This window comes from Danio rerio, chromosome 4 (assembly GCF_052040795.2).
Source record: "Danio rerio strain M-AB ecotype USA chromosome 4, GRCz13ab, whole genome shotgun sequence".
Taxonomy (NCBI): Eukaryota; Metazoa; Chordata; class Actinopteri; order Cypriniformes; family Danionidae; genus Danio; species Danio rerio.
The window spans coordinates 402,501-430,000 of NC_141024.2; the positions used below are offsets into that span (position 1 = coordinate 402,501).

Genomic DNA, 27,500 nt, shown 5'->3' on the forward strand with positions numbered 1-27,500 from the left:
ACATGTGTATGTGTGTATGCATGCGTGTGTGCACATGGGCGTGTGTATATGTGTGCGAATAAGAGCACTAGGGTGTGTGCGCGCATGTGCGTGTATGTGTGTGTGCATGTATGTATATGTTTGTGTGAGTGTTAGAATGTGCGTGTATGTATGTGTGCATGAATCTGTGTGTGTGTGTGTGTGTGTGGGCATGTATAGATTTCTGTGTGTTTGCATATTTATTTATATGTCTGTGTGTGAATAAGTGTGTGTCTGTGTGTGCGTGTGTATGTCTGTGTACATAATTGTGTGAACGTTTATGTATGCTGTATATGTGTGTAAATAAGTGTGCTAGTGTGTGTGTGTGTGTGTGTGTGTGTGTGTGTGTGTGAGACTCACGCAGGTGTGCAGGCAGTCTGCTGGTCTCCTCTTCTGTTCTGGCAGTGTTGGGTGCGAGCGGCACATGGCCGGGAGAGGAAGTGGAGTTTGGCAGTGGACTGGCGGACGGGCTGAACGCGCTCCTCTCCTGCTGAACACACACACACACACACACACAGAGAGCTATATATCATCACACACTCAATCAGACCCAATGCAAACAGCAACACAAACTCATTGAGTCCTCACAATGAAGACACTGACCCTGCACACAGGTCAGAGGTCACGCAGAGGTCACCTACACTGAGGAACATCCACAGTTCTCTCTATGAGGATTCCAGTAGAGCAGCACACTATATCCCCGCTTCAGCACCGATATGTCCATCTATAATGTTGAGTTCTGCATTAAAATGATCCAAGATTAGGGCTGAAGCACATATGAGCAGTGTGTGTATCAGCAATAGTCACATCGCAGGATTAGATTATTCATTAAAGATTATAGATATTATTATATTTAAATAACTTATGCAAATGATGACTGTGTGATTTACAGTAATTTCTGTGTTTGAAGACTGTTAGACTCTCCAGAAACCATAAAGCACTGTGTATTTATTTAGTATTGCTTGAAATTTGTTATAATTTATGCAGATGCACTGCAAAGAAAAACTGAAATCTTTCCAAATACAGCTATTATAGGAACATCAGATGACATTTTATTCAAAAATAAAAATAAACTAAAAAATTATATATATATATATATATATATATATATATATATATATATATATATCAAGGTTATAACAGTTTTGGATTTTTCATTAGTTTTAGTTTCCATTTCATTTTTGACTTTTGGTTTTAAAATTCAGATTTACTAGTTTTTTACTAGTTTCTATATTTTGAAATTATTTAATTTTAGTTTAGTTTTTATTAGTTTTAGTATTAGTTTTTTAAATAAGGATATTTGTTAGATGCAAGATTCAAAATCAACAGAATAAATACTGTATAATAAAAACTTTTTTCTGAAACTTGTATTCATAGAGCACATGAACACCATCATCTACCAACACCATCTACCCATCCTCAAACTCAAGTACAACCGCCCACAAGACAACAGTCTTAAGTACAATATGTGTGCAAGGCTGCTCTGAGGTCAGATACACAGCAGTGACGGGAAGTTCAGATCTTTAATGCGGATGTTTGAACTCAACATGGCAACATTATGCAGTCAGCAATAGTCATTTCAGTCAGTTAAAACATCACCATGATCTGAAAAATGTCTTACAGTAAAGTTTTACAGCCCGACTGAAGCAGGATTCTCTTATTTTAACTCCATTATGATTTTCTGTTATGAAATAAGCTTACGTTATTCATCAGATCCTCTCATTAAGCTCTCGGTTTACTCGCGCTGCAGTTGTTCAAGTTTAGTTCAGTCACAGCAGGCTGTCATGTGCTGTTTGTGTTCACTGAATCACGCATGCACAGTATTATCGGTTCACCGCTTCTCAAATCTGATCTCAGGGTAACGTTACTGTTCTAATAACTAAATAAGAGTATATATTGGATTATTTAGAGTCAGAGGGGGTATTAGGCATGTTAAAAAGTAGTTTGTGGATCAGTGCTTACTGGAGATGCGAATCGTTTCAAATGATTCAGTTCGATTTAGTGAACTAATTCAACCAGTTCACTTAGAAGATTCGGTTAAAAAAATTTGTTCGCGATCGCAATACAGAAATAAAGCCCATTATTGGGCACAAATGTGTTAAAGTAATAGTTTTAAGTGCCTGTAATGCCTTCACCGTGCTGCTGTCATGTATACTAGTTGTCCACCTGTCGTGGGAGCAACAGCGAAGATGACTGGAGGAGAACTGGCTCAATGGCCACAGGAGAACAGACTCAGCTGCCGTACAGGTCAAACACCTGCAGCGCGGATTAGATTTATTTCTGAACGGTTTACAGTAAGATTATGTATCAAATACATTTACAAAGACGAAAACGAAGGAGGTTTTTGCTATAATTTTAGTTAGTTTCAGTTAGTTTTTATTTTATTTCAGTTAACGACAAATATGTAAAATTTTAGTTTTCGTTTTTTCGTTCATTTTTGTTAACTATAATAATAATATATATATATATATAGCAAAATATAAAGCAAAAAAAATAATTATTATCATAAAGTGAAATATTTAAATTTGAATGCTTTTTTCAAATTTATGCTCATTTAAACCATTCAGGATTAAGAAATGATAGCATTTGTAGCGTTAACAGTGAGAAGAGAGAGAGAGAATTGAGCTTATTGCCGTTTCAGCTTCTTTGGCTACATCATGACAAAAAAAGTGATCAAGTTTACCACATTTTATAAACGCAACTATTTTTGTAGTTAAAATAAAACAAAATAAAAATATTCTAACAATTAAAAGCCATCAGCAACAATAAATAATACACAAGGAAAAATACATAAATAATAAAGATAATATAAAAGATAAAAGTCTAAAACAGTTTTTAAGGTTTACTTTTGATACAAATTTGTACAATTTTAGAAGGATTCACATTAAAAAATACTCCATTTCAAGTCTCTCCAGATAAAAAAACATTGTCTGATAACATTAAAAATAGGGCACGACACAAGTATATGTTTAACAGTTTGCAATATTGACATTTTGGTGGTTCTTCTGCTTTGAGTGAATGTTCATGTGACAGTCTGTCATGTGTGTGTCCAATGCAGCATCTTCACTAAACAATCTTATCATATCTTGAGTTTAAAAATAAGTTAGATTTTCTTCTTATTTCTGGCTGAATTTCAAAAAGTTGATTTTCTGAGCACTGACCCCATTCTGTTTGCCACTTGTTAAAAATATAGCATTTAATTAGAGGCTTTAAATCCAAAGGTGCGAGCGTTAACAGTGATACATTGCATTTATTTATTTATAGAAGGAAAACTACACACTAAAACCATCAACAGTTTCTGTATTTTGGCTTGTGAATTGCATTATTGGATCAGATTTACAGTAAACTAATGTGTAATGTGTTTTAATCCTTCTCCAAAACAAAAGCAGTGGTAAAATACATATTCAGAAGAGTTTGACCTCTCCAGCAGTATACAGTTTGTCATGATTATATTAAAAATTAACTTATTTTATTTTTATTTTATTATTATTATTATTTTTAATTTAAGCAAAGAAAGTGAAGTAAACTGAAAGGTCTCGATTCATGTGTAGTAATAATACTATGAAGTCACGCTCTTCAGATGAGATTCACTTCTGTCCCTCTCTGCCGATAACATTTACACTGAGAACTGAAATTCACCGTCCCCCCAGAGTCGCGCTTGTGTTTGTTTCCAGGCTGAAACTGAGAGTCAGGAAACACAATGCGGTTCTCTGGAAACTTCCTCAAACACGTCTGCTTTCAGTGTCCAGCGCAAATGAAAGCATGCAAAAATCACACACACACACACACACACACACACACACACACACACACACACACACACACACTGTGAGCTGATTTGCAAGCCGCCGCATGAACAAACACAGGTCTGAAGTCTGGAGGATCTGCAACTGTCAGAGCTTCCAGCGTTAGCCCAAAACACCTGGGATATTCTAGGCAAATCATGCAAATCCCAAACAGGTAGTTAGGATTAAAACACTAAAGCGCATCTTTGACCGAGTACAACTTTAGGCTGTACATGTGTTATTCTGGCGCATGTTTTGGTGCACAGTCTTTCAAATATTTTTTAATTAATTCATATTCATTCATTTTTCATCAGCTTAGCCTCTATTCTAGAGGTCACCACTGCGGAATGAACCGCCAACTATTCCAGCATATGTTTCACACAGTGGATACCCTTCCAGCTGCAACCCAGTACTTGGAAACACCCATACACACACATACATTTCACACACTACGCACAATTTAATTGACCAATTCCCCTGTAGCGCATGTGTTTGGACTGTGGGGGAAACCGGAGGAAACCCACGCCAACACGGGGAGAACATGCAAACTCCACACAGAAACACCAACTGAGACTTGAACCAGAGACCTTCTTGCTGCAATGCCAAAGTGCTAACCACTGAGCCACCCTTTATTAAAATCATATATAATTAATTAGTTATTATTGATCGAGATGCAGCATGTGATTGGTGGATTTTCAGCACAGAATCATGGGCTCAGCATCAAGTGCTTAAATTCACTTGTTGATTGGCTGTTAAAATGTGGGCGTGGCTCACAAATGTTTATGAATGGGGTTGAGGGGCGGAGCTTAAGAGCACTAATGGTGTTCACACTCAGTTATAAAACACAGCTCTCTTGGATTGTTGATCTGGATCACAACAGAACTCGGCACTTTTACGCAAGCTCAAACTCACAGTCCTTATTTAAATCGAATCAAAACAGTGTAAACACACTTGAATGATAATTATTTCGGGAACAGTTTGTTTGTTTGGAAGTTTTGCTGCACATCAGACTCCAGATCAGCGTTCACACTGTTAAAAAAAAATCAGCCAAATAGAAATAAACTGAATCAGACAAGTGTGAACACCATTTACAGAAGAGTCGCATACACAACTAAAGAGGATGATGTTGTATTTAAAGTGTTAAACGGCGTCTAATATGCATAAATCACTGTTATAAGGGGTTTAAACCCAGCAGTGTGTGAATATCTCCCGCCTCTAATGCTCAACATGAATCAGACTTGATGAATGAAACACTTTGATTGACATTCTCCCTTTGTAGGTGTCAGAGGGTTAAAGCCCCGCCCACGAGTCTCCATCTCATTAGCATAACCAGCAGCCCTGAGTGAGAAGCAGCCGTCTGTGCATTATCCATTAGAGTGTTTGAGCTGCTGAAGATGATGTCAGCATAGACTAAGAGGATTATAGATGTGGAGTTCTAGATGAACAGCGACAGGAGCCACATAGACTCACGCATTTGTAGCTCCGCCTTCTTGCTAAAAGAGCACAATCTCATTCGAATTAAGCGAGTGTTAGTGAAACAGCACAATCTGGATGAAAACAGGATCAGTTCCAGAGAGTTGGAGAACGTTATCTGCGTGCTACTTTGAGCTGTAGCTTCACACACACTCTAGAGACTTCGTATGTCACCTTTAGATATGCATTTGCATTCCTCCATGCGCAGTGAGAACGGGCCAGGTGAGAGGCTTCATGACATCAACACACAATGAAGGATATGAAGATGCCATAAGGAAACACCGAGAGCGAGTGTGTTCAAAGATCAGCAGATAACTCCATTTCCGCACCTCTGTTACTCAATAACCACACACACACACACACACACACACACACACACACACACACACACAAACACACACTAATAATAAAGACTGGACAATGTCCGTGATGATCGGTCAGAGACCCGCACAAAGTCCCCATGCCGCTGTCCGATTATTATTCCTGCAGTGTACTGACCCGAGCACTGTTATAACAGCAGAAAATAAACCCAGACAATGATGTGTCTTTACTTTGAAGTTTGCTGTCTTTTTCTAAAATGACCAAAACATTAGAAAAGATTATATTTCCATGAATGCAGAACACATTTATGGTGCAAGGGTTGTCTTTGGGGTCACCTTTGTGGGGGGGAAATCCCTTTTACACCACAAAAACTAGATCTTACACACACACACACACACACACACACACACACACACACACACACACACACACACACACAGTACTAATAGTCTGCTCCTTTAACTGTTAACACTGTCTTGATAAACACTTCTGCAGGTACTTTTATATTGAGGTAAAGTTGGTTTTTTTTCACTCATTCCTTCATTTGTGAGCAGTGACACTCTTATATTGTTTACAGCTACTCTGATTATTCAGTCTGAATCGCATGTAAGTGACTTTAGCACAACATTAGCATTATTTAACTGGCTGTGTGAAAGTGTTTACCCTGACTGTCATGTTGGCTGCTAATATGAATTCCCTGTTTATTTATTATATAAATATGACATTATTTATTAACAAGTAAGTTTAGCCCAGCTACTGTTATCATTATAAATCCCCTTTACTGTAGTAAGCAGCGAGTGTTGTCCACTGAGTGAGCCCTGCACACTGATGAGGGAAAACCCAAACATCCACAGAGTGTGTGAAGAGGAAGATCAGCTTCTTCAGGATAAACAGATTTGAGGATTGAACTTAAACGCATCTGCTTTATTTATTTATTTATTTATTTATTTATTTATTAAGTGTTTAATGAAGGCGGCTCATCTGACCCTCGGTAGTACACAACTATAGACAACACGAGTAAGCTAAACAGGCAAACTACAGCTCAAACTCGCCGTCAACTTTTCCCCGTGATCACACCGAGCGACCGATCGATCCCACGTGAAGTATCAATAGCCGATCCTGATCAATATCAACTCTCAGCAACAGATGATCGCGTCGAGGACGGAGACGCACGCGCGCGCGAGCACATTCACACAGCGCGCGCGACACAGAAAATGCAGATTTACCTTAATAATGAGCTGCTGCGAGGGGGAATCGGACATGTCTCGTTGAAATTCAGGAAGTTATTGTGTTTCCACTTTCCTCTCCTTTTATTCTTCCGCGAAATGAGCGGCGCGTCCGCCTGGATAATGTTCCCCTCGCGACGCGCAGGCGATTTTAACTCGCTCGCGCATCCATTGGCCTCGCCCCGCGCGCAACACTTCAACTTGTCCGCGTTGTTGTAAAGTAAACGCGCAAACTGGCGCTACATTGCGGCAGCGCGATGGTTAACACCTTCCGGGAAGCGACGCTCGCGGAGCCGCGGCGGAACCTCATTGATCTGGACGCTCCGCGGCGGAGTGACGTGAGTTCCCGGCAGCGCGCGCCGCCTTAAAGAGATAGTTCACCCCGCAAAATGTATTTACTCATCATTATTTTTGGATCCAAACATTTATTAATTTCTTTCTATATTTTGGGGAAAAATTAAAACCTGTAATCACTTCCATAGTAGGAAAGGCAATGGAAGTCAATGGTTACAGGTTTTCAGTGTTCTTCATATTTTGAGTTGAACAGAAGAAATCTCGCAGAACAGAAGAAACTCGTAAAGGTTTGGAGTAAGTGATTACAGTATAATTAATTTGGAGTGAACTGTCCCTTTAAAAGGGAAATCGCGGATCGTGGTCAGCAAACGGCTGATCTGCGGTCAGATCCGTCTGGGAAGTGCATGGCGTTTTATATATGTGTTTATTTGTCTGATTGCTTTTGTTTATCAACCGCCAATTCAGTGTTTATAACATCGAATAATGAACGTAAACACATACGCGAGAAATGCTTATAAGTGTGGAAGAACAATATGGTCACGTGCTCTCGTTGTTTGGGTAAATAACACAGCTATATTTTTCAACAGAGTGACTTTATTTCCAAACTAATGTTGTTTTGATGACCGTGCGCCATCTGCTGGGCACTTTTATGACTGTACAGGAGTGATTTTTATTTATTTATATGCTTTAGATTCAGAAAACATTACACACATAACACTTGCCAAAATCAAATAAACATAGGGAAAAAATAAACAAAACACACGCACACACAGACACGCACACACACACGCACACACACACACAAACGCACACACACACACACGTGTGTTTTTATGAATTGTGGGCACATTGCATAGGGTTCCATTGTTTTTATTCTGCACAAACTGTATTTTGTATCGCCCCAACCCCATCTGAGCCCTAAACCCAACCATCACAGAAGACTGAATACAGCTTTACTCCCTGAATGAAGTCACTCTGGGTCATTTAGAAGCTTTTGAAGAAATGAGGACGTCAATGTCCTCATATTTCACCTCCTTCTTGTAAAACCTGTGTCATACCTATGTCATTATACAGTATATTATTTGTGTACTGACATGTCACACACACACACACACACACACACACACACACACACACACACAGATATATATCATCGATTACGTAAAGATTGTATATACAGTGCAGTTTTGTCTGTCAGTGTTTCTTTCCTTTAATAAATACAGACACATTTCCAGATGTTAACTAATAAGAGCATATAATATCATCTATATAAATGCCTATATATTTATATCACCTATATAAAACAATATAAATAGAGAGAGAGAGAGTCAATGTTTTTAATGACATTAATGAATGAATTTTTCAAAAGTTAATTTCTCTTATTTTATTGGTTACAAAAAAGGCAAAGGGCAAACTTTCTCCCAGTCTAAGTCATTAATAAGTTAATTTAGACTAGAATATAAAACTATATATGCTTTGGTAACAGTCTGCTTTAAATGGCTTTTGTATTAACTTCTTAATTTATGCAAAACACATGTTTCCACACACTGCCATACTCCATATAAAACTGGCTATTCTCTAAACATATGTCAGGTCCGTATGGCCAGCTTGGTGAAAGGGGTGATTCTTTTTTCTCAAAAAGTAGACATTTTTGCAGTTATACACCCCATTTTCTATTCAATTATGAGCATTAAATACATTTTAAAAACTAATTTTAGCAGAATCAGCTTGTTGGATGGTCATCATAACCACACTTGTTGATGTACCAAAAACATTTCCTAGATTTAGAATAAAGAAATATGAAAAAAAAAACAACATATTTTTAAAATGCAAATTTATAATATCCTATAAAATTCAATTTCACATTAAAAAAGCCTTTTGTCATTTATTATTCAATAATAAATAACAAACTGGCCAGCACATTCAACTTTCCACACTCAAAACTGGGCTATTTTAATAATAATAATAATAATAATAATAATAATAATAATAATACATAATAATGATAATAAATAACAATAATAGCAATAAGGTAGAGTTTGACCATTTTTAGCCTCTGTTGAATAAAAGGTATTTGAAAAATTCACGGGTAACAACAATTGTATTTAATTAATTTTAATTTGATGGGTTTTCGATGGATTATTTAAACTTTTATGATGACAGCAGTCAAAACAGGACAAATGAGCTCACATATGGGACAAATTCTGGACTTTTGTCAGTAAGCAGTGGGTCTTTTGAACCACCAGAACCCCCCTGGCTACGGGCCTGTATGCTCTTATAGTTTAATTAAAGTCATGTAAAATACACACAATGATATATTCTAATATAATTTCTCATCTAAAAAGAAAAACACATTTAAGCAGGGTTTTAAAAATCATATCTGACTCGTTTTCTCACATTTCTGGCCTTTTTCACAATCAGCATTTGAGTTTTGTTTTAATTCTTGCTTTAAATCTTGTTGATTCTTTAATTCATGACGAAAAAAACCCTCATAAATAAATTAAATGAATCTCTGCTTTTGTGTTTCCACGTTTCCTCCACTTGGCGGCAGTGTGAGTCAAGATATGGATGTTTTATGCATTTTTAAAATAGCTTCAATGACCCAAGAATGGATTAATGCAGGACCAAATCCGTCCACATGATGGCGCCACACACACACACACTTATTCAGTCTATCAGAGTTTGTGCATGGTGTGCAGTATTGCTGACATTAAAACATGCCATTAAACGAGCTGTGCGGATTTGTTGCGCAGATTCCAGGTAATAACTCTATAATAAATAGCTGTTATGCTGTCTATGGGCCTAATGCAAACTGTTTTCCATCATATTCGCCTGTTTAGTAGTGGGCTGTTGGTCAAAACTTATTGTTTTGTACATTTAATGTTTCCTTTCCTGCTGTTTTGATAGCATCCAGGTAGTTTTGGTTTGATTGCTGGAATCTTAAAACTGAATATCATTGTTCTAATACTTTAGTGTATTTAAATAATCATAACTATGACTTGAAAATAAACACAATATGCTAAGAGAAACATAAACTTTTGGAGACCTGTGGTAGTATCATGGAGAATATCATGAATGGTACCTTCATTTTAGTGTGTGTGTGTGTGTGTGTGTGTGTGTGTGTGTGTGTTTGAGAGAGAGAGAGAGAGAGAGAGAGAGAGAAAATGAGAGAGCATGTGTGTGTGTGTTTCAGTCTGTCAGTCAGTGTGTGTGAAGCTCAGGGAAGAGCAGCATCTGTTCGTCTCTCCGTCTTTTCTCTTTTCACCTTTCACATTTACGGCTCATAATCAGCATCATACTTTATTCAAACAGGAAACGCGGGAATATTCTGTGCTCGACCGTTAATGACGGTTAGTGACGGGCACGCGCCGAACTCGCGCTCGGACCTGAATCATGTGGAAACGCCGCTGAATGAACCGATTACCGGATCGATGAACCCCCGAGTCCCGCTGGACTGATCGAGCTGATCGGATGGATTGATCAGGAGTTAATCAGAGCTGCAGGTATGATCATGATCATCTCATTCACTTATTATACGACTGATTCATTCAGACGCGCGCTCACGTCGAACAGAACAGGTGAGAAAGCAGGTTCATCAGAAAAAAAAAAACTGAATTCAACTCAATATTTATAATATTTATTTATTTTTGTGAGTGACAGCACTGTCAGTTTAGTTTTAGACATGCAGTCAATATTCACTAACATTTGTAATACCTAGCTGTCACTGTAAAGCGGTTTATTTAGTTTGTTTAGTGTATAGCATTATAAAATATTTTAAATACTGTGTATAAATATTATTTATTAAGGGACTTGCTGTGTATTACGATAGTGAACTTGTCTATTTAGAGCCCATTAATAGACTAAATCTGCACAAACACAATTGTAGAAAACAGTTTGGAGGGAAAACCTTGTATATTTTCTTTTTAAAATAATAATGATGTGATTATTATGATAACATTACAGCACTTTGAATAATAATAATAATAATAATAATATAACAGCAATATCTTGTAGTACTTAAAATGAATCTTGTTTCCAAACATGATTACTAGTGTTTTCTTATTAGAGTTTCCATTAGTTTAATGTCAATTAATCTGGAGTAGTGCTGATCATTTCATCTCTTTTTCTGCGTGCGTGCGTGCGTGTGTGTGTAAATATTGAGAGAAGCAAATGAAACTTCCTAAATCGCAGAAGTCACCGATACCGTGCTCATTTTAATGTCACAAGCAAGTTATTTGAAGCATTGCTATGGCACTTCAGATGAGCTGATTTGATGGATAAAGGATGCTGATTATAATTGTGCATTTGCTGAGCTCACCTTCACACCTGAAACACAGCGCAGATGAAACACAGCGAGCTTTACTTCAAACACAGATGTTCTGTTGATGGTGTGAAGAGAAGGAAAACACAGGCGCATGAGGAAGATGAGGAAATGAAGAAAAGCTGAAGGATAAAACACTGACTAGGCAGACATTTATGTTTAATTATGTTAAATGGAGAGCTGGATGTATTTAGAGGAAACTACACTGTAAAGAATGCACAATCCACACAATTCCTTCCACAAATTGATTAGCATAATTGTTTTAACAAATTTTAAGTAGTTTCAACATAAAACACTTAAGTTGTCAAAAAAAAACTGAAGAATTGTGTTGTTTCGGCTCATTACAAATGAGTAGTTTAAACAAGCAGCAGAAATATTTTTTTGAGTTGAGCACAGTGAAACTGAATTTACTCATTAAATATAATTAGCCTATTTTATTTGGCAGATTTTATAATAAATGTATAAAAATATTCTTTAAAAGCCATAATCATTCATATTGTGTGGTTTAGTGATTATTACAACTCCTCTTTTTAACCAATAATCAATAATTTATTGCTTCATATATTGAATAAATGTTTAGATTATTGTTTCTGCATTAAATAACATGGACAAAAGTAATTCCATACACAATAGGAATTACATTAAATGCAAGCACCATGTTTCAAATGACTAAATGTGATAATATATGTGGAATATTCCATTGTCATTCAGTGCGACACTTATAACTTGTCAAAAACAAACACTTATTTGGAGCTGTACTGATTTAATTTGCAATGAAATTCTGAAAATATGCCAAAACAAATGTGCAAAGCATGAGGGTAGTGGCGTAGTTGAAAGATTTCACTTCAGAATTAGTATAAGCAATCACCTTGCCCTGAACAAAACAGACTCAACATTGCATATTAAAAACTAGTGACTGTGACTGTGATATCAATGCTGGAACAATATAGTGTGCAGCCTATAGTTCAAGTTTTACTGCAAATGTCACATGCTTGATGCTGGAATTGCTCATATTTTTGAAGGATTAGTGTAAATATTGTGCTTCTGCTGGTGTGTTTTATCTGCTGATCCATCGCTCAGGTGTACACCGCTGGAGTTGATAGTTTAGTGTCGGTGGTCATCATGTGCTCTGGTTTATTCCAGATGACATTAATGAGGCACAAATACATCGTCTCCATCCGTCTGTCTCTCCATCCACACCAGCACATTCATATTTTAGCAAATATTACTGAAACTAATGCCTGAATGACAGGTTCAGTGGCTGACCTAAAGACACACACACACACACAGCTTCCCTCGCTCATTATTACACACATTCTGACCTGAATATTAAAGTCACGATCAACCTAAATCTAAAACTTTTCAAATATTAATGTGCTTGTTGAAAGAAATTTGATAAATATACATCTATTTAATATCAAAATATGTATCAATATTTCAATTTAATTCAATTTTCAATACATCAAGTTAAAACATTCTCAAATGTATGCGTGTATTTATATATGCATAATAAATATCCACAATACACACACACACACACACACAAGTCAAAACAAACTTTTATTTTGGATGTAATAATCTTTTCCCAGCACTAATCAAACATTTCAAGAGCCTCAAGATTATATCGTCTTCATGGGAGTGGGCGGAGCTAAATTTACTATTGGCTGTGACTCTTCAATTGGTGTATTTTCTGCAAAGGATCATGGGTAATGTAGTTTTCTCACCGCGGTTGACCTTTTAAATTGTATGTTGAATGAACGAGAATGTGTTTGATGCTGACTTTAATACAGTTTGCCGACTGAACTGATGGTTTATTTCTGACCGGCAAACTGGCAGTCAGCACACACACATTATACAAGACTAAATCAGAGCAGTGTGAATAATGAACACACACACACACACACACACACACTGCTCAGTCTCCACTTCACACGCTGGAGTTACAGTCACTTTCTTGCTTTTTCTCACTGTTAACTGTTATTATAGACACACACACACAGAAATGTGCTAATGAACTCACATACACACACACACACGCACATACACGCACGAAGACTTCCATAGATTACTGTGATTTCCTAGTCTTTCCTAGTGTGTGTGTGAGAGTGTGAGTTTGTGTGTTTCTTTGTGAGTGATACAGTGTGTGTGAGTGAGAAATATAAAATGTGTGTGTGTGAGTGAGAGGAAAAGAGTGTGTGTGTATGTGAGATAGAAAGAAAGTGTGTGTGTGTGTGTGTGTGTTTGTGCGTGTGTGTGTGTGTGTGTGTGAAAGAGAGAGAGAGTGTGTGTGCTATTATTGTCTGTCCTCATCACCTTGAGTCCTGCATTAATCTGCACTGGTGTGTGTCTCTGGACAGACCAGTGTGTGTGGAGATCTGGACCTTTGTCTGTGTGTGTGTGTGTGTGTGTCAGACTCAACTGTGAGTGAATCTCCAGCAGATGCTCAGCAGAAAATAGAGAGCAGCAGCGCTTGGTTATTTCAGCGAAAAATAATTAATTTTCCTTCAACTTAGTTTCTTATTTATCAGGGGTCGCCACAGCGGAATGAACCACCAACTATTCCAGCATATGTTTTTCTCAGCGGATGCCCTTCACAGTACTGGGAAACACCCATACACTTTCATTCACACACACACTCATACACTACAGACAATTTAGTTAATCAATTCCCCTATAGCACATGTGTTTGGACTGTGGGGGAAATCGGATATATATAAAAAACTAAATATATATATAAAACTAAAACTGTATAATATATATTAAATATTTATATATATTTATTATAGCTATAAATAAATATGTGTGTGTGTGTATATATATATATATATATATATATATATATATATATATATATATATATATATATATATATATATCTACTATCTATTATTGAATATCTACTATTGAATATCTACTATTTACAAATGAACAGACAAATGTAAAATACAGTAAAACACTATAAATATGTTGAAGCGTGTGGATCTGATGGCGGTTGAGTTTGCTGCTGGATATTATTGGGAGATCGCTGACAAGAACAGTGAACAGCTCCGCCAGAGCGTGTCTGATGCTCATATGCAGGTTTATTTTGCATTCTCTGGCAGATACACCACTGAGCCTCGCTAGATCCTCCTGTATGGTCGCACAGCCGTTATAAAGAACTCACAGGACATTATTTTGGAGAACTATGTGGATATATTAAATAGTTCACACAAAAATACACAAAGAGAGACTATCACAGCACATACAGTTTGTGAATGAACAGAGTTATGAAGTTGCAGACGCGATCATGAGGCTGTTTGAATTATATTAACAATAATGTAAACAAAAATTGTAAAAATTTATATTTTTATTAATTTCCCAGTAAATAGAGATCATATTTTTTGATTCATTTAAGCAGAACATATTTATTAAACAGAAAATGAAAGCTTGTTAACTGAACATGTTTAGGAATAGTAATAGATTTCAATTAAAACCGGTTATTGCAAAACAAATGATAAACTACAAAATTTCCAATAAGTTCTATACATTTTTTATAATTTTTTTTCAGGGTTTTTACCTTTATTTGGAAAGTGGAGAGAATTGTCAGGAAAGCATTGGGAGCAGAGAGAGGGGAAGGATCGGTATAGGACTTTGAGGCAGAATCGAACTCAGGTCATCGTGAGCACCAGAATGCATGTGTCGACACACTAACCACTACACCACTGTCACCTATATTCTATATTTATATTCTATATTTTCTAGATAAATAATGTTTATTGAGATTTTTCAGGTTTATCAACCATGTAAGACTTGAAATATCACAAAATAGGCAGAAAATTAAAATTCTCTGGAATTGAGATGTTCATTAAACCTTCTAGCAAAATAAAATAAAAGAATTTTCCATTTCCATTATTTTTCATATTTATTTTGTATCACATTTGAAACATGAGACGTTTGTGCAACTTTTTGCGCACAGCAATGATAATTTTAATGACAAAAAACTATTTTGCCCTAAACATTTCAACATCTCATTCAGTTCGTCTCTTTGTTTTTACTTGTTACCTGATATACCTGTTATATATCAAATCATATGCAACAGGTTTTTAAACAGTGTTGGTCAGGTTGATATTAGATCTTAGAAAGTTTAATAATTTGTGTTGAGTCATTTTTAGACTGTGATCTTCAGTATTTTTAATCAGATTAGTTGATCTGATGTGTCTTTGGTACTGCCTAATCTAATGTTAATGGACAAGTATAATACTGTAAAGCATCCTGGAGAAAGGTGGCACAGTGTCTCAGTGGTTAGCACTGTGGCCTCACAGTAAGAAAGTCACTGGTTCGAGTCCCAGTTGGGTCAGTTGGTGTTTCTGTGTGGAGTTTGCATGTTCTCCCCGTGTTGGTGTGGGTTTCCTCCGGGTGCTCCGGTTTCCCCCACAGTCCAAACACATGCGCTATAGGGGAACTGATCAACTACACTGGCCGTAGTGTATGAGTGTGTGTGTGTGAACGAGTGTGTATGGGTGTTTCCCAATATTGGCTTCCGGCTGAAAGAGCATCCACTGTTAAAACAAATGCTGGAATAGTTGGTGGTTCATTCCACTGTGGTGACCTTAATAATAAGGGACTAAACTGAAGGAAAATGAATGAATGAATCCTGGAGAAAATATGAATGTAAAAGAGCGATCTGGTGGACTCATTTATCTCTGTGTATTTGTGCTGGAAAACAGATGAATTTATAAATAATGCTGGCTGTAGTTTCAGTGCAGTCTGATGTTAATTGTCTAACATGAATCTTCAATTAAAGTCCTTACATAATCAGCATCACTTCCTGTACGGTCTCGTCCAATCAGAGCCGCTCATCATGCATCTAAAAATAGCAGCGTTTCTGACACCTTCATCACACTTCAGTGCAGAACAAGTTCATGCAGACGCTGAGAGACGGAGGAAACTCCTCAACACACACTGTGTCCGTGTTTTGGGTTTATTTATGGTGATGAATTGCATTATGGGATGTTGATCTCTGCTTTGTCCACTTCTGATGGAGAAAATTCAACTCTACAGTTTAACAAAGTGACTTTTACTGACATTTTAGTCGTTTAAAATAATAATATAATGAATAAGAAATAATATCTAGAGAAATAAGTCTGTAAAATAAACACTGTAACCCCCATCTAATTATTTAAATTTAGACAAACAAGCAATGCAAATAAGTGAATAGTCTTGTAATACACATATTATCATGATATGGATCATTTATATATATATATATATATATATATATATATATATATATATATATTGTGCAGCTCTAATATGAAGCAGTATCAGTGTTGAGAGAAGCTTCTGGCTCAGTTTATCTTCATCTCAGATGGTTAAATCAGCTGTAAGTGCGTTCAGATGCGTCTACACACATGCGTGTGCTCGTTATTGAAGTGGAGCTTCAGCTCTCAGAGGTGTAATGAAAACACAAAGCATGCTGGGACGCCGTCTTTAACAGCCACACACACTGCTGACGAGACACAACAGCAGCTGTAAACACTCGCCGTCTGCAAATAAGATGATTTAAGTATTTAAGCAGAGCGTCTCTGTTTCTGCTGCCAGACACTCACAGCTGTCACTGAGAAACAAACTAAATACAAGACCTTCCACAAATTGGCTGTAATTTAGCTAATTTAATGCAGAAGGTGTGTTTAGAATGTACAATAATTATGTTACATTGTTATATAATTATGTATTATTTAATAAAAAAAAAAAAAATTTTATTATGAGGGTAAAATCGTGGCTCAGTGGTTAGCACTGTTGCCTCACGGCAAGAAGGACGCTGGTTCGAGTCTGGACTTGGTCAGTTGGCATTTCTGTGTGGAGTTTGCATGTTCTCCCTGTGGTGGCGTGGGTTTCCTCTGGGTGTTTTCCAGTACTGGGTTGCGGCTGAAAGGGCATCCGCTGTGTAAAACATATGCTGGAATAGTTGGTGGTTCATTCCGCTGTGGAGATCTCTCAATAATAAAGTGACAAAGATGAAGAAAAATTAATACATTTATCAGGATTTCTCCAATACTCTTTTGAAAAATAGCAATAATACATTATTAACACATTAATAGAGTAATATTTGATTTTTGTAATATTCAGAAATCTTATTTGCTAATGATAATAAGAATATGTAGTTTTAGTAGTATTATGTAGTAATTAAACAGTAAATATTAAATGTTATTTTTATAAATATCTATTATTATGATAATATATGAATGTATATGGGGTGTTAAGAATATACAATAATTATTGTGTAATATTAAATAACTCATGTTTTATTTAATATATTTTTAATAAATCATTATTATGATTTCTCAAAGACTCTTTTTTGTAGGTAACCATTTTAAATAGTAACAAATTAATAACTCATTAAAAGAGTAATATCTGATTTTTATATTATTCAGAAATCATATTTGCCAATGATAATAGGAATATTATGTAGTTTTCCACATTAATTAAACAGTAAATATTAATAATTGGTCATTTTTTAAATATTTATTATCATGATAATATATGATCAAACTAATTGTGCACACTTCAAAACAAGCAGTGAGCAGACATGTCATCATTTTAATTGTAGTTTTGAAATATTGTAATTAAATTCTTCCCTCAAATCATTTCACACAATTTTTTTTAAGACTCAAGTATCTTGTAAAACACCTTTAAAACACTTTGATGTTCAATTAAAGTCTTTAAATTGGTCTGCTTTTTATAAACATTTCTTTAAATTGTCTGTTTTGTCGTTTATATTTTTATTCTCTCTGTGCGTAAATGATATCATGCTTTTGAATGCAATACATCACAATATTGAGTTCCACTGATAAAAGAGAAACGCCGTCAGTCTCCTGATGAACATATGTGTGTGTGATCGTGAAGATCGCTAACGTCTGCTGTCGTTTAAAACAGTCGCTAGCTTTTATTTTTTCAGGAGTGTATTCATTATTGATGCTGCCATCACAAAAAGAGCAATTAAAAGCAGATCAGAAATAGGCTGTTCATATTACACAGGCCAGCATTAGAGGCAGATTGACATTGATCAGTGTGTGTGGGGCGCAGAGCTAATGGTGGCGCTCTGAAGAACACACACATTGATTGAAACTCCAGACTGGAACCAGAGACCGCAGAGCAGGAGAGGAGGAGGAGAAGGTGAAAACGAGGAGGAGGAGAAAATGAGGAGGAGGAGAAGAAGAGGAAAATGAGGAGGATGAAGAGAAGAAGATGAAAAAGGAAAGAGAAGGAGATAAAGAGGAGGATAAAGTAGAGGAAGAGTAGGAAAAGGAGGAGAAGGAGAAAACAAGGAGGAGAAGAAGATGAAAAGGAGGAGAAGGAGAAAATGAGAAGGATGAAGAGAAGAAGATGAAAAAAGAAATAAAAAGGAGGAGAAGGAAATGAGGATGAAGAGTATGAGGAGAAGTAGAGGAAGAATAGGAAAAGGAGGTGATGGAGAAAACAAGGAGGAGGGGAAGAAGATGAGGAGAAGGAGAAAATGAGGAGGAGGAGGGAGATAAAATGAGGAGAAGAAGAGGAGGAGAAAATGAGGAGAAGGACAAGAGGGGGAGGAAAATAAAACAAGGAGAAGAAAAGGACGATAAGAGAAGAGGAGAAGGATGAAGAGGAGAAGAAGATAAAAAAGGAAAAGAAAAAAGAGAAGGATAAATAGGAGGAGAAGGAGAAAACGAGGAGGAGCAGAAGAAGAGAAGATGAAAAAAGGAGAAGATGAAGAAGAGGGGGGTGAAGAGTATGAGGAGAAGTGGAGGAAGAATAGGAAGAAGAGGATGAAGATAAAGAGGAGAAGAAGAAAACGAGAAGGAGGAGAAGAAGATGAAGAGAAGAAAACCAAGAGGAGGATGAAGATAAAGAGAAGAAGAAAACGAGGAGGAGGAGAAGAAGATGAAGAGGAGAAGAAAACCAAGAGGAGGATGAAGATAAAGAGGAGAAGAAGAAAACGAGGAGGAGGAGGAGAAGATGAAGAGGAGAAGAAAACCAAGAGGAGGATAAAGAGGAGGAGGAAGATAAAATGAGGAGAAGATGAGGAGGACAAGAAGAAGATAAAAAGAAGGATGAAAAGGAAGAGGTGAAGAAGAGGAGGAGAAAAAGATGAAAAAAGACAAAGGAAAAGGAGAAGATGAGGATGAAGAGTATGAGTAGAAAAAGAGGAAAAGACGGAGAAGGAGAAAACAAGCAGGAGAAGAGGAGAAGAAGAAAGTGAGGAAAAGAAAATGAGGAGAAGAAGAGGAGGATAAACCGTATGATAAGAAGTAGAGGAGGATGAAAAGGAGGAGGAGAAGAGGATGAGGAGCCGGAAAAGTGGATGAGGAAGATGGAGAAGAAGGAGAAAATGAGGAGAAAAAAAGAGGAGGAGAAAATGAGGAGGAGAAATAGACAAGAAGAAAAGGATGAAGAGAAGAAGTAAAGGAGGAAAAGAAAATGAGGAGAAGACGATAAGACAAAAGTGGAGAAGAGAAGGAGAAAAGGAGGAGCGAGGAGAAGGAGGTAAAAAGAAGTGGAAGAGAAGAAAAAGTGGTGGAGGAGGAGAAGAGGAGGAAAAAGATGCAGAAGAAGAGGTGGAGAACATAGAAGAAAAAGAGAGGAGAAGACAAGACACTGACAACATCTGGCCTGACTCACTCTGAGAACACTAGTGCTGTTTTACATCTGTCGCTATGGTGATGCACAGCCTTTTGTAGCTCCGCCTTCTTTTTAAATCTCATTTGCATTTAAAGCGACAGCTCAAACACACTCACACACACACACTCACACACACACACTCATCAGAGACTTACTTTACATCTGGGATAAAGGGTGATAATAGGGTCTCCTTTAAACCTCCTCAGCAGTCGCCCCCCTGCAGTGACACTCTGAGGAGCAGTAATGAAAGCTGAAGCTCCTCTCTCTGTCAGTGCAAACAGCAGGATTGGGTTGCAATAATGGCTCTGCTGATCACTTTGGTTTTGGAGAAACATGAGCAGATCTTCAGCTTTCCACACTCCACACAGCTTCAGAAAATCCCGATTCTGTCTCAGATGCAAATGAAGATGAACGAGATGAGCCTCGCACCACAGCCTCATTCCTAACCAGACTTTACCTTTAATAATTCATCCGGCCGATGCATCAGAGTTTATTAATGTTTGCAGTAGTCCAAACTGTTTTTTGTGACGCGTGTTCTCTTGTTCTGGCCATTCTGCGCATGAATTATGCAGATGTCCTGAGGGTCCGCAGTACAACACAAAGGCCTGAATTAAACATGAAGAGCGTTCAGAATAAAACACAATTTAAAAAAAACGGCCCGCTCCTCTCTGACAGGTTCTTAATGAGAAAACGCGTCTGCGTTCCTCCCTCCGGCGCTCGAATTAAAGACTTTTATAAGGTCATTTGACCGCAGTCCCAAGGTGATACTGCATGAAGATGCCTGAGAGCAATTACACAGCGTTTATTAGTATGAAATCAAGAGAAATGTTTGTCTGAGTTAGTGCTCAATATAGCGCTCAGGGTCTGCATGTTAATGCGTGATGTCAAGAAGCAGGTCACACCTTGGAGAATTGATAGTTTATGTAAACATTACACCTCCGTGTGTTTGTCTGCTTTATTCACAGACACAGAGAACAGAAGACACACTCAGATTTAATAAACAAGGACAATCGGCTGCGTATAAATCATGTTCATATTTGCACATTTACTTCAAATATCGTTGCACTTTGAAAGCTTTATGACCTCAATATTGTAATTTTACTGTAAATTCGGTCATTATATTGTGATTCTGCAACTAAAATACTGCAAATACAGTTTCATAGCTGGTAAAAACTCCCTTAATTAAAACCAGAAGCTGTGTGGGACTGGATTTGGTGCTGCTAACAATGTATTACCATAGAGATTGTAGGTGTGTGTGTGTGTGTGTGTGTGTGTATGAATGAGTGCAGGTGTGCCTGTGTAGAGTGTTTATGTGTAGTATGTGTGTATTTTTGGGTGTGTGTTTTTATATATGTGTATAGTGTGTGTGTGTGACTGTAGTGTGTTGATGTCTTGGCTGATCTATAACTCTGGTTTGTCAACCACAATCCTAATGCGGACGAGGAGAGAAGCGCTGGCCTATCCAGCATCTCCGTAATGGAATATAGAAGGTGAATATCAGTTCATAATCTGTGTGTAAATGATCCCGCGGGCTGCCAGTAATTACCAGCAGTGTGAGCGAGATCGTTTACATGATCACAACCAGACCCACTCGTGTGTGTGTGTGTGTGTGTTCAGTTTAATTCAAGTTTACTTGTAATGATACATGTTCAATGATGTGTGTTATGTGTGCTGGTTTGTGTGGTTTTTAAGGACGGAAACGTGTGTGTCATGCGTATTACTACATTGTTGTGGTTTATGAGGACATGTCTTGTGTTCTTCTAATTTAAAATGCTTAAAATGCTCATATTTTTCATATTCAATATTGTGCACAGGTTTGCTGTGAGGGTTTGGTTTGGATTAGGACCATATAATAAGCACTTTTTGCTGTATATTATACATTATATTGTTACAATTTTCAATTCTAATCATATTTTTACAAGTGTTAGATTTTAATCATATGTTGATATTTTTAATTGGAGCATATTTTCATGGGTGTGGATTTCCTTTTAGTCAATTTTTTTAGATGTTTTTAGAGAGTTTTAATTTTATTTATTTGTTTACATTTTTATTATTCTAATTCTTGTATTATTGGGGAAAAACAAAACCTCACCTATACTGATAAAGTGTATAAGGTGTGAAAATGAAACTGTGGGATGATTGAAAGTTAATGGGAGTGTTTAGAGTAATAAGTTTGAATATATTGAACATAATTTTTATTATTATAAGTTATTTTTATAAGTTATCAGAGTGAATTGAAGGGGGTGAGACTGCACCATTGAAGAGGAGAACAAGGAGTGTGAAAATTGTTAAGTGAATCAGAAAAAAGGAAAAAAAAATTTGGTTATCTGTGGATGCTGTCAGCTCCAGAGAGAAGCTGAAAAGGGGGAAATATGGAGGGAGAGTCCTCGTAAATCACAAATACCAACATGTGTGTGCATATGTGTGTATGTGCACAATTCAGTTATAGTTTACTTGTAGTAATACATGTCCGATGTAGTGTGTGTGTATGTGTGTATGCGTGTGTGTGTTCAATTCAAGTTTACTTGTAGTAATAATAAATGTTAAATGAAGTGTGTGTGTGTGTGTGTGTGTGTGTGTGTGTACATACCTCTACAAATGCGAAAATACATTTTTCTTCATCGACACCCACTGATAAAGTTAGTTACTGATGTCCAACTAATTGACTCCGTGTGTGTGTGTGTGTGTGTGTGTGTGTGTGTGCAGGATGAGTGTCCGAGATCTTCTTCTGCTTCTCTCTCAGACTCTTCTTCTGCTTCTGCTTCTCCTGAGATCTTCAGCTCACTCCACAGAGCTTCACAGTGAGTTTCTTCCTCCTCACATGTTTTTCACCATATTCTTATTAAAAATAAATATTTTGATGTTTTTATTAGTCCTGCACGATGCTGAGAAAATATGCAATATTGCTGCTGAGTGTTGTGATGAACCATCTTTTTTTAAGAAGATATTTACCAAATACCATATTTCTTTGATATACCTAACATGCAAAACTTAATTTAATCACCAATTTAAAAATGTAATGATCACTCTGAAATGAAGCTAATTAAATCTAAAAAACTATGCCAAGATGCAGACATTTAGACTTTAAAACACCACAAGAGTGTGAACCTCGACATAAATCCAGATTGAGATTGTCTGTGGTGATTTTCCTCTGCATCAGTGTTTATAACCAGCACCATTTCTGAGAGGGGTCTAGATGCAAACCTGGTGCAGATGCAATCAGAGCTGCATGCAATGCTTTTTAATGAGCTCACCTAACCCCACCCCTCACAGTGACATGACTAGCTCCATTGAGTGCATTGTGTCTGACACTGCATCTCATTCAATCTCAGCTTGGATCATCCAGATACTATTGATATTTCTCAACAACACCTACTGGGGCGGGGCTAAAGATAGGAAAGGCCTCATCTGATTGGTCAGATTTGGATAAAGAACCTATGCGTGCAGCACAAACAACTAATGTAACTAACACCATTTTCTGCGATATGAATATTGCAAATATTATTATGGCAATAGATATAATTGCATTTTTATTTTGAACTTGCATTCTTCAATAGTTTTAGATCATTAGCTCTGATTTATGAACGTTTTAGATATCCGTCCAGTAAAACAACACCAAAGACACTGAGGAAGAACTCATTCATTCATTCTCTGCTCTCATTAGCATCTGTTTGATCACATGAACCAATCAAATGACAGCAGTGTGTTTCCTGTTTTCTATTTCTTGTTCACCGATAACCCAAGATCCAGCAGATATCTTCAGTATCAGAAACACACACACACACACACACACACACACACACAAACACACACACACTTTTTAATTAGAAAAGCTTTGAGAGTGGTATACAAAGTCTTAATTAGCTGTTTACCACACACACACACACACACACACACACACACACACATACAAGCACAGAAATGTCAGCAGCAATTAAAAGAGCAGCACAGTACAGTGTGTAAATAATTAATCAGCTGGAGTCAGAATATAACCAGCTCAGCCACCAAGGTTATAAGAGTCTTACATTTTTACGTTAGTTTTCATTTCTACTATTATAACTCGGCTGTTCACATTTAGTTTAGTTTTAGTTTGTTTCATTTAATGCATAGGTCTCAAACTCAAACACAGCTGATCCAAACACAGCTGATCCAACTAATCAAGGTGTTCAAGACTCCTAGAGACTGTTAAGCAGGTGTGAGTTGGAGCTGTTGGAGCTAAACTGCGGCCCTCCAGGAATCCAGTTTGAGACCATTGATTTAATGCTTTTGTTTGTTTGTTTCCATTTACATTTTATTTATTTGTTTAGTCATTTATTTATATTTTATTTTTGTATACAATGAATGCATATAAATATTTAGATACGGTATTTTAAACAGGTACATAGGTAATGATAATAATAATAACGTTAATAATGAATATAGTGGGGGTGTGGAAGAGAGTAGAAGTAATAGCTAAAAATAATAATAGTGGGCTGCACGGTGGCGAAGTGGGTAGCACGTTCATCTCATAGCAAGAAGGTCGTTGGTTCTAGTCCTGTCAGTGTCAGCACCACCCAACCCGCTCCGAGCTGGGATCGGACCAGCGACCTTCCGCATGGGAGTCTAACAAGGAAGCAGAGGAGTGAGGTTTACCTGTACAGCACTTACTCGCTGGCCTCCGTTACACGTTTTCCCCGTGTTGGCGTGGGTGCTCCGCTTTCCCCCACAGTCCAAACAAATGCGCTATAGGGGTGTGTATGGATGTTTTCCAGTGATGGGATGCAGCTGGAAGGGCATCCGCTGCGTAAAACATATGCTGGATAAGTTGACGGTTCATTCCACTGTGGCAACCGCGGATTAATAAAGAGACTAGGTCAAAAAGAAAATGAAGGTATGAATAAATAATGTAGTGGGTATGGGGAAGAGAGTAGTCTTAATAGCTATGATAATAATAATAATAGTGTAATGATAATATTAATAATACTTAGTGGGTTACGGTGTGGAATTATTGGAATTATTGCAGATATATATCAGGGTTCAACGTTAAGGGTTTCTTCTACTGGTCCGATTGGAACAATGGTTCAGCTTTTTACCCCACCAAAGAAAAAATTAAATTTAATAGCTATTTTTTGGCCACATATTTTTAATAACATGTAAAAAAATGTCTATAATTATTTAAGCATTAATAATGTATTTAAATTACATTTAAAGATGTTAATAAATATATGAGCAAATTTCTGTGTTAACAAAACAAAAAGAGCAGTATGGAAAATGTGAAGGTATTTTTAAGTTCAAAATTATTTAATCAAAGGTGGCTGCCATCGGGCCAGTAATGATCCCGTCTTCTGTCCCAAGCGTCTCTCACACTGACCCCGGGCCATCGGGCAGTCCATATTGTTGAACCCTGTGTATTGAATGTTTAAAAGACCCGGTGTTCTATCAATTTCTCCTACCTTGTCAGATTATCCGACATTCCATTCAAAAAGTAGGTGGCTTATTTTGATGATGCAATATGCTACACATCAGATTTCACTACCAGTGTAATTCTACTGAGGAGTGGTGTGATATGAAGCTCTAATATCTCCTTACCTTAACCTCAGAATCATTCAAATACAGTGTTGGTAGCATAATCTGATGGGTAGGATAAAAGTCAGGATGCCGGCCCCCATTGTGTGTGTATGTGTGTGCACTATTAAGTGTGCTTATAAGTGTGCATTGTTGAGTATGTGTTAATGTGTGTGTGCAGTTGTTGAGGTGCGGACGGGCACCTGTGAGGTCGTGTCTTTACATCGCTGCTGCAACAAGAACAAGATCGAGGAGCGTTCGCAGACCGTCAAGTGCTCCTGCTTCCCGGGACAGGTGGCAGGAACGACCAGAGCCGCCCCGTCCTGCGTCGACGGTACGTGTGAACACTAGATGCTCTAGAGTGTGTGTGAAACTGAAACTGACCCTTTTAGGCTTTGATCCTATTTGTGGCGCTTTGGTGATTGTCGCTTTAAATGCAAATGAGATTTTAAAAGTGGGCGGAGCTACAAATGGTTGTGTCTAATGGCTAATAGATGGCTGCTTCTCACTCAGGGCTGCTGTTTATGCTAATGAGGGTCATTGGTGGGTGGGGCTTTCCCCCTCTGATGACAAGTACAAAGGGAGAATGCCAATCAAAGTGTTTCTTCTATCAATTCTGATTATAACAAACACAATTAATGAATGTTGACCATTAGATGCTGGAGATATATTTACCTGTCTGCATGTGTGTGTGTGTGTGTGTGTGTGTGTGTGTGTGTGTGTGTGTGTGTGCGCAGCTGCTATCGTCCAGCAGAAGTGGTGGTGTCAGATGCAGCCGTGTCTGGATGGTGAAGAGTGTAAAGTTCTGCCGGATCTGAAAGGATGGAGCTGCGCCACCGGAAACAAGATCAAGACCACCAAGGTATGATGAAGAAAGCACCACCAGTCAGCTCTTAAATACACCCAATTAACAGTGAAGTGTAAAAGAGTACACACAGAAGAAAAAGAGGCAAGAATACACACATAAAAGACTAGACAAAGACCAAAGCACTGATAACAGGAACAGAAATCACATTAAAACACAAAATCACTATAAAGTTGGCTAAAAAGTGTGTTTTAAGTGAGGGGTGTCCAACTTCAGTCCTGGAGGGCCGGTGTCCTCGAGAGTTTATCTCCATCTTGCTTCAACACACCTGCCAGGAAGTTTCTAGTATACCTAGTAAGGGCTTGATCAGCTGCTTCAGGTGTGTTTGATTAGGGTTGGAGCTAAACTCTCCAGGACACCGGCCCTCCAGGACTGAGTTTGGACACCCCTGCTTTAAGTGAAATAAAGACACTTGTGTGCCAGTAAGAGTTGATGTGTCAATTGTGGGGTTTGCAAGAACATTTAAGGTCTTATAAGCTGGCATAAGAATTGTATTAGTAATAGTATGTTAGTCTTAAGGATATCTATTTTCTAGTGTGTCCAAAACTGGCAGAATTCACACATAAACCTGATATAAACATACAAAGTTTGCAGTTTTTCACTGTCGCCTAAAGGTATCAATGAACTGATCCCACTTGCAGGATCTTTAAGAGTTGCTGTGCAGTAATGAGCTGAAGTTTCTTCATTCAGAATGTGTGTGTGTGTGTGTGTGTGTGTGTGTGTGTGTGTGTGTGGTAAATGTGTGTGTAGTGAGTGGATGAGGGATCTGTGTGTGTGAATGTGGGTCAGTTTGAGCTGAAGGTCAGCGGCGGGACGAGTCCTCCATCTGTCTGCGGGACACTTTACTTCCTCCTCAGCAGTAGATGAAGCTTTAGAAACAATAGTGTGTGTGGTGTGTGTAAGAGAATGTGTGTGTGGGGGCATATATATGTATGTGTCTGTGATGTGTGAATGTGTGTGTGTGCTTGTGTGTGTTTCTGTATGCATTCTTTTGTGCGCTCATGTGTATATATGTG

General features: G+C 37.5%; 2 protein-coding genes across 6 annotated transcripts in view; one reads left to right on the forward strand and one right to left on the reverse strand.

The window, feature by feature from the left end:
- etv6 (ETS variant transcription factor 6) overlaps positions 1-7,134 on the reverse strand; it is a 21,863-nt gene extending 14,729 nt beyond the window's left edge. The window contains exons 1-3 of one of the 3 annotated variants that reach the window (XM_087245890.2): positions 6,824-7,134; positions 622-757; positions 379-505 (exon numbers count right to left, since the gene is read on the reverse strand). Coding sequence is in view for 2 of the 3 variants with exons in the window: in XM_087245889.2 (XP_087102015.1) it covers positions 379-508; positions 6,824-6,859 (166 nt within the window). In the remaining variant the exon portion in view is untranslated. 3 annotated transcript variants of the gene reach the window in all.
- The window catches only part of LOC101882435 (chemokine-like protein TAFA-2), a 24,351-nt gene continuing 2,909 nt past the window's right edge, over positions 6,059-27,500 (forward strand). Inside the window, exons 1-5 of one of the 3 annotated variants that reach the window (XM_087247784.2) lie at positions 10,317-10,620; positions 14,986-15,089; positions 22,782-22,876; positions 25,801-25,953; positions 26,357-26,481. In XM_087247784.2, the coding sequence (XP_087103910.1) occupies positions 22,783-22,876; positions 25,801-25,953; positions 26,357-26,481 (372 nt within the window). In that variant the 5' untranslated portion in view covers positions 10,317-10,620; positions 14,986-15,089; position 22,782. Of the gene's footprint in view, positions 6,109-10,316; positions 10,621-14,985; positions 15,090-22,781; positions 22,877-25,800; positions 25,954-26,356; positions 26,482-27,500 lie in introns of those variants that run through there. The other 2 variants (XM_087247785.2, XM_087247783.2) reach the window with 2 other exon arrangements.